The 12,632-nt window shown below is 53.6% G+C and overlaps 1 protein-coding gene across 5 annotated transcripts in view; it reads right to left on the bottom strand.

The window, feature by feature from the left end:
* FYCO1 (FYVE and coiled-coil domain autophagy adaptor 1) overlaps window positions 1-12,632 on the bottom strand; it is a 73,381-nt gene that overhangs the window by 56,307 nt on the left and 4,442 nt on the right. For 2 of the 5 annotated variants that reach the window (XM_047695823.1, XM_047695845.1), the window contains exons 2-4: window positions 6,453-6,589; window positions 3,052-3,158; window positions 1,349-1,474 (exon numbers count right to left, since the gene is read on the bottom strand). In XM_047695823.1, the coding sequence (XP_047551779.1) occupies window positions 1,349-1,474; window positions 3,052-3,158; window positions 6,453-6,507 (288 nt within the window). In that variant the 5' untranslated portion in view covers window positions 6,508-6,589. Of the gene's footprint in view, window positions 1-1,348; window positions 1,475-3,051; window positions 3,159-6,452; window positions 6,590-7,005; window positions 7,127-7,167; window positions 7,283-11,804; window positions 11,909-12,632 lie in introns of those variants that run through there. The other 3 variants (XM_047695840.1, XM_047695825.1, XM_047695835.1) reach the window with 3 other exon arrangements.

Below are 12,632 nucleotides of genomic sequence, written 5' to 3'. Positions count from 1 at the left end.
CTAAAGGTCTGTGCATTATGCAAAAAGGAGATTTACGCATTTTGTAACTCTGGGCCGTGAGGACTAAGCTAAACTCACTCCAGACTTCAGTTGTCTGAAGCCATAAAGCCAAAGGCCTTTGTTGCTCTGAAGAGTGGAAGACAGGACAGTGACATTAAGAACTTCTTCCAGACTTCCGGAGAGGAGATGACACCCCTCTCCAGGTGTGTGATGCATGAAAACGCTCTACGTCAGGGACCCCATGGTCCCACCAGGCAAGTTCTCATGAGACCGTGGTGCTGCATGGACATTAAAGAAATCCAAGGAACTAACTCCTCACAGCCAAGGTCTTTCCTCCTTTTCTCAGACGCCAGAGGGTGGGAAATGCTTGGCCCTCACTGTCAGCGTACTTAAGGCTGTCATGCTCTATAAGAAGAAACCCGGCTGACTCCAGCTGGCAGGGAGCGAGAAGGGATCTTGGAGCACCCGACTCGGCGCCCTTCGTGTGAGGCCGGCCAAGGAGCACGGTTGCGGGCTTTAAAGTGACTCCAAACGTACTGACAAGATGCTGAAAAGAAAGATGAAATGTAGAAACGCTTTAGGCCTCCTGCCCAAAATCTAGGTGTTTTCTCACTCCTGAGTGTGCACAGTTTTTCCCTCCCAGAGTGACGAGGCTGAAGGGGTGGGGAAAGAGAGGGAGACAGGGAAGAGGAGAGAGAGAAAGAGGAGAGAGAGAATGAGGAGAGAGAGAAAGAGGAGAGAGAGAATGAGGAGAGAGAGAAAGAGGAGAGAGGGCAAGAGAGGGAAGGAAGTGGGGAGAACGAGAGGGAAGGAGAAAGAGAGAGAGAAAGGAGAGCACGGAGAATGTGTTGTTCTGGAGTTTTCTGCAACAGCTGTCTGCTCAAGGGGCTCAGAGCTCAATGTGGGGAGCTGCTTAGCGTAACCAGTCCCTTGATGGCGCACATCACTCTCTTCATTATAAACACAAGTTTCCTGCACAAATTATAGGGAAAGCACCCAGTAAACTCTAAGCACTTTATCTAAGGAACGAATTCTCTTGAAAAGGCAGAGGCGTCCCGTGCTGTAGGCCCCCGGTGGGCCCCACGAACGGCCTCAGTGAGAGCAGTCCGCTCTGAGATGGCGTGTGCTCGTGGCCTGAGGCACAGTCAGGACTGAGCCATCCCTTGCTTGGCGAGTGCTCACTCCCCTGAGTGAGCACTGGACACTGAGTGCGCCCGGATTTCCTTACTTCCTCGCCAGCCGTCCGCTCCCCACCCTCCTCCTCAAGGAGCCGGCTGCAGCACGGGTCGGGCAAGAGATGCTTAAGGCAGAGAGAGGAAGATGCGAGGAACTTGGCCCCTCTGCTTACCTCCGGAATCGACTTGACGAATCGGATCCCATCATTGGCTCCTTTCACCTTGGCCAGGCAGGCACAGAAGTAATCCCAGTAGTCCTTCCTGTTGCCCAGAAGGGTGGCCTTCTCCTTCTGATCGAACTGTGGAGACCGGGGGACAGAGAGAGGAGGACCACCCCTGCAGCTGATCATCCCACCATTTAAATATCAGTAACAGCAACAGCTTCTTAGTCACCCTGTCCTGGACGGGGCCCTTTACTGGCGCCATTTTTATTGGCTGGCAGATAAGGGTGGGTGTTTCAAACCCCAATTTACAGATGAGGAGACTGAGGCTGGGAAAGGTTAAGCAGCTGGCCCAGGGTCACATAGCTAGTGGGATTCAGGAGTAAAAGCCCCCCAGGAGAGACTATCTCTTGAAAGGACCTCGGTGTACAGAAATGGGTAGAAGACCACCAGAGGTGTTGTTCACACGGGATGAGGACATTTGAGAGAAAAGTCTTGAAGGACAACATGAAGACTGTCAACTTTATCTCAACTCAGGGAAATGAGTTTGAGACATCTTACCCTGGCTACTTAAAGTCTCAACGCTGTAATATACCCAAATATGTAATAAATCCCAATTAATGTCAGCTATGAGTTGTTTCAAATCCAAAACCAAAACAGGCCGACTGAAAACTGAAAAGGTTCATAAATCATGTCCCAATGTAAGACAGAAGCAGCTGGAAAGGGAAGGGGGAGTCCCTCGACACGTCGGGGCTTCGCCTCCAGTAGGCGCTCATTCTCTAGCCGGGCTTCGCTGGGCTGTGACTGGAGCGTGCTGGGATGCACACGTCCGGTGTTCAAAAGGATAAAGGTGTTTCTTTCTACAGCATAACATCTTACAGTGTTTGTTTCTGGTTATGGAAGTTAAGATACATACATGTTAGAAAACCCTGACAAGACTAGAAAAGAAAAAAAAATTATAATGCAAACAGCCCCTTCCTAAGGTAACTTCTGTTAATGTTTCATTCCATTTCCTTCCTGCCTCCTGTGATTGCCTGTATTTTTCCGCATCTGCAGAGCTCTCTAGACCCGTGCATCTTCAAGCAAGCACACGTCAGCATTACAGGGCGAGTGTGTTCAGACAAAACTTCCTGGGTTAACCTCAGAGATTCTGATTCAGTGGGTCAGGGTGGGCACTGAGAAAAGATTTCTCACCCGTGCCCAGGGGTTGCTGATGCTGCTGGTCTGTGGACCCCGGCACTCTGAGCAGCAAGGCTCTAAAATGGGAGCTTCTGGATAATCTTCAGAGGGTCCACACACTCCTGGAGAGTGGGCGACAGGGTGCGTGTACACACACACACACACACACACACACACAGGCATGTCTGTTTTGGGAGAGATCCCACAGCTTTCACCAGATCCTCAAAGGGGGAGGCGACTGCCCCAAAGTTACGATCTCTGCCGTTACCCTGTGACCTGCCTTAAGATGGTCTAAATCTGTAAAGAACATTCTTGATGCCCACAGCCATGCTAAGTGGCAACATTCCGATTCTCCAGAGGATCGCACTCGGGAGGCTCGAGCTCCAAGCGACCCGGGGCTGCTCCGACTTTCAGTCTAACCAGGAGGGCTTCTTGGCTTCCCGGAGCTGTCTGAACCACATCCTGATGCTCATGAGTCACTTGAGAGGGAACCGAGAGAACAGAGCAGAAATCAACATGGTACAGGAGTCACTTACTTGCAGGAGATACTCAAGTTTATAAGAAAACTTGTGCAGGCTGGTGCTGTCGTCTGTAATGGGCTCCCCTGCTTCCTTAAACTCTTTGCTTAGCTCCGTCACCGCATCTTTAAGACAACAAACAGGAATACGTAACTGGCTTCAGAGAGAGAAGCAGAATAACCCGGGGACGCATGGGGAGCAAGCAGTCAGTGACGGAAGAGCACCTGGGAAGCAGAAAGTGGGATGTGACTCTAGAAGGAGGGAAGGCTGAGCCTGAAGGTGCTTGGGTGTGCTGAGAGCTCACAGGTATTCTCCCACGGCCCCCTGATCCAGCACATCTCTCGGTCCTCCCTGCAGGCCCACCGTGCAGGCCGTGCCATCTACATGCAGCCTTCGGTCAAGGAAGGGTCGCCATGTGCACGAACCACTCAGCAGGCCCCTCGCACTGACGTCCAGAGAGCTTTACCTTCCTTCTGGCCATGTGGCTTGTTGTTCTTCACTTTAACTCTCCTGCTCAGTACAGGCTACGTCCTGGCTTCAAGAAGACCAGAAGGTGCAAATAAGAGGAAGGAGAACAATCCCAAGAATGACAACAATGACACCTGTTTCCGTGAGCTGAGTGCCCATCAGGGGCCAGGCTTCTGCAGGTCTTTCTCCTTTAATACAGCACTGGCGAGGCGGGCATGGTTGTATTTCCACAAACCCAACACACAGTTGGTTTTAAGATAATCCCAGTTTCAGAGCTGTTAAAATGTGGGGAAGAAAGTACAACGGGAGACTGGCGAAGGCTGATAACATCATCCCGTTTGGCAGATAAGGAATTCCGGGAGAGGTCAGGACACTCGGCCAAAGACCATGGGATGCAAAAGGCAGAGCTGAAATGAGAAGCCTGGTTCCTCCAGGGCTTTCTGACACCGGAGCCCGCCTCTCCACTTCTAAGACAACCGACCTCCCTGTGCAGAATAGAGGGAAAACCACCTTGACTGTCACTAGCAGCCTCTGCTGTGGCATGGAGGGACAGTGAGAAGCTGGGTTTGGTGTAGACACTGGGAAGAGCGCCCCCGGTTGAGATGGCTGGGGCATGCTGCCCAAAACCATCTTGCTCTCCGACGGCTCGTAAGGAGAGGAGCCCCCCGTCCCTGCGCTCTAGAACCATGGCTGGAAAGCAGACCTGCCCAGCACTGACACTGAACCTGAACTGCTAAAATTTAAGCGACACTGACCTCTCCGGCAGAGGTCAGCAAATGGTGAAGACAGGCTCTTGGGACAGATTCTTATACCAAGAGACTGCTGTCCAGTGGCACCCTCTAGAAGTGTTTGCTGCAGCTGACATCAAGAGCCAGGGGGGAGGGGGGTGGTCAGGGACCAGGGACGATGCACAGCCTTCCTCCCCTACCCTCAGGCAGGGTTAACCCTTATAACCTGACCTGGGAACTTTTGAAATTTTGAAAGAAGCCTTGAGTATGAAATATCAAGTTTTCAGCTCTAATCTCTTCCAATCCAAATGCATTACTTATGAAGAATCTGAGTTTTCTGTGAATTATACACTTGTGTCTGTCAACAGTCTTGAGAAGCGGGTGTTACCAAGCTGATCTAGCATGTGAAGGAAGCAATGGGACCTTGGAGAGGTGATGGGACTTGTCCAACATCTTCCAGGGTTAAAAGGCGGAGCCAGGAGCTGACGCCAAGGTCGTCATCACTGCTGTCACCAGGAGGATGATCGGGCTGCTCTGCAGAGACCCGAAGGCTAAGCACTGCCCAAGGACACCTCAGTTAGGGATGCGCCACTCCTTGCTCTGTGCCAGAGATTTCTGGTGTGCCCACGAAGACAGTTACCAACAGATGCAAGGGAAGGGTCCCAAGAAAGTGGTGTGTCAAAGCGCTCAGTGGGCTGGGTACTGGACATTGAGATGGCTTTGGGATGTTGGTGACGACCAGACCAGCCAGCACGTGGGGTAGAAAAGGGCCCCTGAACAATGTCTTCCTTCCTGGATCAGGAGTGCGAGCAGGGGGTCCTCTCTTCCTCTCTCTTCCCTCCCAATAAAGCTCTCTGGGTCCCAAAGTCATCCTGGAGAACCAGAGACTGACAGGCAGGAGAGAGGGCTTACTCTGTGGAGAGATTTCTCAAGGCCAGAGGTGAACTCAGATTGGCAGACTGTCATTTCACCTTCTCGGCGTGTGTATGTGTGCATGCGTGCGTGCGTGCATGTAGACTTAAGAAAAAAACCCAGCTAGTATTTTAGCTGGAAGTAGGCTGGTATGGTCTAAGAGAGTAGACTCTGGCACCTGGTATCTGTGTAAACCGAAGCTCTGCCGACTGGGTGTGTGACCTTAGGCAAGTCACTTAACCTCTCTGTGCCTGCCTCTGCCTCTGCAGAACTGTGGTAATGGTTCCTACCTCACGGACCAAATGTGAGGACCCCATGAGTCGTTATCCATAAGGCATGTGCAGGACAGGGCCTGGAACCTGGGAAATGCCATGTGATAATCAGCAGGTCAAGGCCCCAGATGCTATATAAATGGGGAGCTGAGCCTGGGAGTGATTTTCATCGTGGTGCCTTCTGACCTGTAGAAGGAGAAGCGTCCAGTGGCTCTGGCTGTGACAGACTGCACCTGAGCAGGTAGGAACCTGGACCTTCAGGCTGTCAGGAGAGTACGCTGTCACTGCTGGGACACGCAGGAGGCGGTCACCTTCCCACTGTGTGGTAGCCAACGTGTTGGAGCTCCACAGAGGCCTACCGACCCGCCCTGGTGAGCTGTGGCGTGGGCCGGAAACTTGCCAGAATTCTGACCCCCGGGACATCACCTAGAAGGGTGACCTCGAACCCTGGACTCTCATCCCGAGTCTCCTCGGCATCCCGTGCGCCTCCCCTGCCCTGCCCTCCTCCAGCGAGATGAGAGTTCCGAGTCTCGGCGGGTTTGCTGAGCTCAGGGAAGTCCGGGAGGCAGCAGGCCCAGAATCACAGTGCGTCATAGGACACAGGCTGTCCGCCTGCCAGGACCAGGGAGGACAGCAAAACAAGAAAGACGGGTGCTGGTCATTCTGCTCAGAGGAAGGAGAACACGCCGCCCCAGATGAGCCAACTCCATTACGGCCTGAGGGCTCAGGATTCAGCTGAAGATTTAACAGGTGGCTTGAAAACACACATACGCACAAACACTGAGAGCAGACCCAGACCCCAAAAAGGGCATTGGATCTTGTTTACAACTGGCTTCGCAGTGCCCTGAGAGGAGGACCCGCCCAGCTCTCCCAGCCTGACCCGGGATGGACACCCGAGCCCCAAATGCTTCCACGCGCTGTGTCCCGGGGACTCCCATTACTTCCCGTGCGACAAGGATGAGAGAAGGACGGGAGAAGCACAGCCCCAGCTCCCCCACACCCGAGCCCCGTGTGCCTTCCTGCCCCCAAACCGCCACACCTTGCAAATCGCGGATGATTCTCTGGAGCTGGCTCTCTGCCATGGGGGAAGCCATGGCGACGGGTGCAGGTCACCCTTCTCCCCTATGCGCCTCCCGCCTGGGTCCGGTCAGCAGTGGTCAGACTCCATGGTGGCACCTGCACGAGGGGAGAGGGAGACCGTGGAGGAGGCAGTCACCGACACAACGTGACAACAGCAGGAAGGGGAGCGCCGCTCTGGGCACAAAGTCGCCCCATCTGGGCGTCCTCCCTCAACAGGCAGGGCTTGACCTTTCCGTGGGGGCCTTGCTCAGCGGGCATTCTTCGGCTGGCTTCTGACATGCTTCTATTCAGACACAATGACCCGGGTTGGGGCTTAAAAAGCAGCAAGTTCAACCAAACAGCATGACTCATTGCTTCTGAGCTTCTCTCCTCTTCCACCCTCTCAGGCAGGACGGCCTCACTCTCCTTCCACCTTTAGAAATGCCTCCCGGGGGCTCCCTCCCACCCTGCTACCACACACACACCAAGGCCAGAACCAGCCCAACCCACATGCAGAGGGCCACTGAGCTCACCATGCCGGCCACCACCAGATCCCTGTCTCCCTCACGCCCGGCCCCATGTCCTCCCCCAGCTTGTTTGCTCTGAGGAACGGTCAGTAACCTCTGGCCGGGTGGCGGGGGAGGGAGGAGGCTGACGGCCCTTGGGGCTTTGGGAACAAGGAAAGCCGGCCTTGCCTGGTGGGGGAAGCAGATGCCCGGAGTCCAGCTCAGCCTGGCTGTGTAGACACTGCCCGGCTTGCACTGGGGACTGGCGCAGCCCTCGGTCCAGCAAGGGACATGGCTCTATTTTAAGCTTGGTTACAGTCCTCTTGCAGCTGGTGAATCCCGAGTTACCGACCCTGCTCGGGCAGCTGCTAAAGTGATCTAAGGACACAGTAGTGGCTGCAGACCAATGGAGGTGACGAGACACGAGTGGCACTGGGGAGAAGTCTGGAGACGCACTCGGACACTCCTGCGTCCCCCCTTTAGAACCTCCAGTTCTTTCCTTGGATGGCCAGTGCAAGGTTGCGGTCACAGCCGCTAGCTAGGCTAAGGGGGCCGCAGGGGGCAGCCACCACTACACGAGGGCCTACGGTGTGCTGGGTGCTGGGCCCTGTTAGGTTCTTGCCACAGGTGATCATTTTACTTTCACAATCACCCTCGTGCAGTAGATAATGTGCTAAGGAGAACCTGGGGTTCGAGAAGTCCCGTGACTTGTCTAAGGCCATGGGCCAGGAAGTAGAATTGTGGTTTGAACCCTGCTGCAAATGACCAACCACTTCTACTGGCTTCGGAACGGCCCCCTCCAGCGTCTCCCATATAAGGTGCCGCCACTCTGAGTGCTTCTAACACAAGCAGGCCCTCACTTTCTCGCTGCCATATTATCCTTCCTGCTTTAGGAGTCCAGGAGAGAAGACTCTGGGATAGAAATGGTCCCGGGTTTCAAGTTCCTCCAAATATTTAATAAGCATTCCAGTGTGGGCCTGAAGCAAGAAGGGCCTGTCACTGGGCGGATATGCCAAGTCCTATTTTTAACTAACAAAGCTGCTCAGCCATGATTCAGTGCAAACAAGGCCCAAAGAGAAGCCTTCTCTGGCAGAGGGGGAATGAGACAGGCACACACCGACGCCACACTCCCAGGAATTCCTGACTCGGAGCCCCGAGAGATGCAGGGGACCCACTCAGAGCCCTCCAAATCCCCCCTTGGAAGGGAAAGCACCCTGCCCAGCACAGACACCAAACTGAGGGTGGGAGTGGTTTTTGAGAAGCAGCTTGCCCATTCCTGGGCGTCTCTCCAGGTCACCTGCTGAGCACAGAGCCTAAGCGGGGACCAGCCAGGGCCTTAAAGAGACATCTGCAGGGCTTCTAGAGAGTGCCCACCCCTGCCCCTCCCAGAGAGGTAGAGAGAGTCGAGGGTCCTCGCTGTCAATGCACAGTTGCCCCAGTTCCACACTCTGTCAAGCACTAACTATGTGCAGGTTGGGGACACAGAGGCACTCAAGGCACCGTCCAGCCCTGGAGGAGCTGAGCTGTAGCCAAGGAGAAAGAAAAACATCCAGCTATCTGGACACGGCAGGAGAGGTCCATACAAAGACAGGAATAAAAAGTGATGGGTACTTGGCCTAGAAAAGGGCTGAGCTGAGGATCCATGCAAGAAATGCTTTCTGCAGAGTGAAAACAACCAGCCTGAAAGGGTACAAACTTGCTGATTCCATTTGCAGGCTACTCTTACAAAGGCAAGATCTGGGGGAGCCTGGGTGGCTGGCTGCCACACCCCCAAGTCCTCACAAGCAGCCCCCTGGTCCGTGTGCACACTTCAGAGTTGGGGGAGACCCATACATGTGGAAGAGGGCAGGGAGCAACACCAGCAACAGGTCCTGAGCTGCCTCACCCAGGCTCTGGCCGGGGCCCTGCACCGACGGTGGAAACCAGTCCTCTCTGAGGCCGGCCAGGACGAAGACAAGGTCTGCAGACCAAAGCAGCATCCTGGCCTGATAGGCCTCAACAGGCAGAAATGGGCTCCTCGAGGCTTGCTGGCCTCTGGGGAGGCGGCCGTATGTCCCCATGCTCCCGGGAGGCCTCCTCCCTCAGGCCTGACCCTCAGAGTCATAAACTCCACTTATGCCAAGTTCCCAGGTCACGGGGTGAGCTGGGCCCAGCTGCTGATGACACAAGCTGGTTTTCCAAAAAGCCCGAGTCACCACCCAGGTAATGTGCCCCAGGAAGCTGGCTGCTGGGGCTGCCAGTCCCAGTGGCCCTCCCCACCGTGGCTACGGGAAGTTAATCCAAGCTTCCTTGGAAGGTCATGGCTACCATCAGGATGCTACTTTCCTGGACATGGGAAGGATGGCTCTTGGCATTTTGCTCCCCTCCTCCCGGGTCTGAGGTTATTAGTAACCACTGAAAGGCACACAACGAGGCACACCATGGTCAACGTCCTTGTGTCTCGAGATAAAGCTTGTCCTTTGGGTGAGGGATGAGAGATTTTTTTGTCTACAATGCTCCTGACACCAACATTGTGGCTTTCTTCCACACAGATAACCAGTTTGGACACCAACTGGGTGTTCTTTAATTCTAAGCTGACACTACCTACCTGGAGTTTGGGCAGACCCCACAGGTCAAGGGCTCTGTCCACGAGACTGTTCTAGCTTCAGGCGCTAGTCACAAGACCTAGGCTGCTTCTCCCTGTACTTCTGACCAACTGGCTATAAATTGGAGGCCCCCAAGACCCCCTCTTCGGGTTCAATAATTTGTTAGAATAGCCCCCAAAACTTGGAAAAAACATGACTATGACGAGTTTATTTTAAAGGATACAATTTGGGACAGGCCAAGGGGAAGAGAGGCAGAGTTGGGGCGGTGGTGGGGGAAGGTTTGGTCTGAGGTGTGTGGGGTTTCCTTGCCTTCAGGGGTCCCCACGCTCCAGCACCTCAGCTGTTCGCTAACCCACAAGTCCTCAGAACCCCATCACTTGGGAGTTTTTGATGGAGGTTTCATTACAGGGGAAGGGCTGGTTAATCACTGGCCGTTGGAGATTAATTCCATCCTCAGCCCCTCTCTGCTCCCAGAGGTCTGGGTGGGGCTAAAAGGGCCAAATCTCTAACCACGTGGTTGGTTCCTCTGGCAACCAGCCCCATCCCGAAGCTATCCAGGGGCCCACAGAGTCGCCATATTAGCATAAACTCAGGTGCGGTTAAAAGAGGTATTTACCCCAAAGATACAGATGTAGTGAAAAGAAGGGCCATCTGTACCCCAATGTTTATAGCAGCAATGGCCACGGTCGCCAAACTGTGGAAAGAACCAAGATGCCCTTCAACGGACGAATGGATAAGGAAGATGTGGTCCATATACACTATGGAGTATTATGCCTCCATCAGAAAGGATGAATCCCCAACTTTTGTAGCAACATGGACGGGACTGGAAGAGACTATGCTGAGTGAAATAAGTCAAGCAGAGAGAGTCAATTATCATATGGTTTCACTTATTTGTGGAGCATAACAAATAGCATGGAGGACATGGGGAGTTAGGAGGCAGTTGGGGGAAATTGGAAGGGGAGGTGAACAAGGAGAGACTGTGGACTCTGAAAAACAATCTGAGGGGTTTGAAGTGGTTGGGGGAACCAGGTGGTAGGTATTAGGGAGGGCAAGGATTGCATGCAGCACTGGGTGTGGTACAAAAACAATGAATACTGTTATGCTGAAAATTTAAAAAAAAAAAAAAGAGGCTTGTTATGAATAACAAAAGACACTCCCATTACTCAGGAAATTCCTAGGGTTCCAGAAGCTCTGTGGCAGGAACCTGAGCCAAATACCAAATATCTATTTCTTATTGTATCACAGAGATCACAAACTTCAGGCCGGAAGCAGCCCCATCCAGACAATCCATTAGCAAACGGCTCTCTTAACTCAGGAGACACTTAGAGCTTCTGTCCACACCGCCTTGGCCACAGCTGCTTTGGCACCAGGGGAATAACTCCAGGACTCCCACACCTCCCAAGACCCCCCAAAGAGCAAATCACCTCCACAAACCCAGGGTCCTTCCTGCAGGCCCTGTCCAAACCTCCCTCGCCTGTCTCCCTCCCGCAAGCTCTTTCAAATACCAGAGAGATTCATTTTCTAAAAACGTGGGGAACAACTCAGAATTACATTGCAGCTCATCCAGCATGTCTAAAAGCATCCGATGTTCTGATAAAGCGCAAAAGGGGCTAAATGCATTTTTAAAAACTCTTATTTGTTACCTGGGACTATTGCCCGAGTTCCTAGTCACAGCTTTCGTCTTAGTTTAGAGGCAAAGAACCTTCCCCAAATGCCAAATTCCTCCTACACCTGCCCAGAGGCCCTAACAATAGAGAGAGCAGTTCAGTCCCAAACTAAGATACAAAGACACCAACTGACTCCTGTAAACTTATTTACACTCTGGCGCTAATGACTCCAATTTGTAATGTTGCCCAGAAATCGACTTGGCAGGAGCAGCACAGCATCTGACAAGTCCCATTAAGGGAAGAACGCTCTGAAGGGGAGGAGGAGGCTTGGGGCGTGGAAGACAACTGTGCCCTGTCTTCAGAATTTTCTGTACCTGCTCCTAACCTAACAGCTGAGAAGTATCCCCATACCCCCCGCCACCCCCCCAATGCCATACAATCAAGCTCCTCCCCCAGTCCCAGACAAGGGGAAGCAGACCAGTGACTTCCACCCAGACCAAGAAAGAATGCGAACAAGGACAGTTCCGATCAGCCCAGGGCAGAAAGCCTTTCTGGAAGAGTCTCTTGCCTTTGCCTGGTTCACAGCATCTATACAGTTGCCCTCTCCAGGGCGCGGGGTGCCCTTGGCTGGTACCTGCAGCTCCAAGGCCCGGCGGTTCTGCTGGCTCAGCCCTGGAGCGGTCGCTGGGCAGGCTGCCCTCAGCCGAGCCTCCAGATGATACCCAGGAGAGTGCTCAGGAGTCTGTAAGAGGCCAGCTCAGAGGCAGACATCTCAGCACAGGTGAACAGAGGCTCGGGAGGTGACCCAACCCCTCAGATCTAATTAAAGTGTTGACCAACTGCATGCCTGGGTCCTTTTTCCCACACACTCCTTGCTTGCGATCTCCTTTCATAAAGGGAGGGGAGACTTGAGCCTCTGCCATCTTTTCTTGAACCTTCTCTTCTTGGCTCTTGCCCTCTCACCAATGATTCTAGGCTTCTTGGTCACTGCCTCTGGAACACAGAGAACTGGCTCCAGGTCCAGTCCACCGGCCCACGAAGGCAGGGTCGAGAGACCTGTGGATGGGAGGTGTTGCCTCTGGGAGCCTGGGGGAAGCTGCCTTTTTTTAGGAAGCGGGAACAGCTCCTCTGGAAGGAGCCACACATCCATACGTGGGGTCTTGCCACTGGAAGGCCCAGAGAAACTATCCAGGAGGTGGCGAGGGGCTGTGTGGAACTCCGGGTAGTCTCCAGAACAGGTGCGCGAACACCTGGGAAGTCAGCTGGAGCACCTATTTCTTCCTGCCCCCACGCAGCACAAAGCCCACCCGGATGGAGAAAATTACAGGCTCCAAACCCATATGCTTGGGAGACTCTCCTGACCCGAGCATCAAGGGGGGTCAGTCCAGCCAGTGACGGATCACAAACTAAATCCCTGACAGAATATGCTTTGGCCACTAACCATGGCCTTAATGGCACATGC

Source organism: Lutra lutra, chromosome 1 (assembly GCF_902655055.1).
Source record: "Lutra lutra chromosome 1, mLutLut1.2, whole genome shotgun sequence".
NCBI classification, from domain to species: Eukaryota; Metazoa; Chordata; class Mammalia; order Carnivora; family Mustelidae; genus Lutra; species Lutra lutra.
This window is presented reverse-complemented; position numbering and strand designations above follow the sequence as displayed.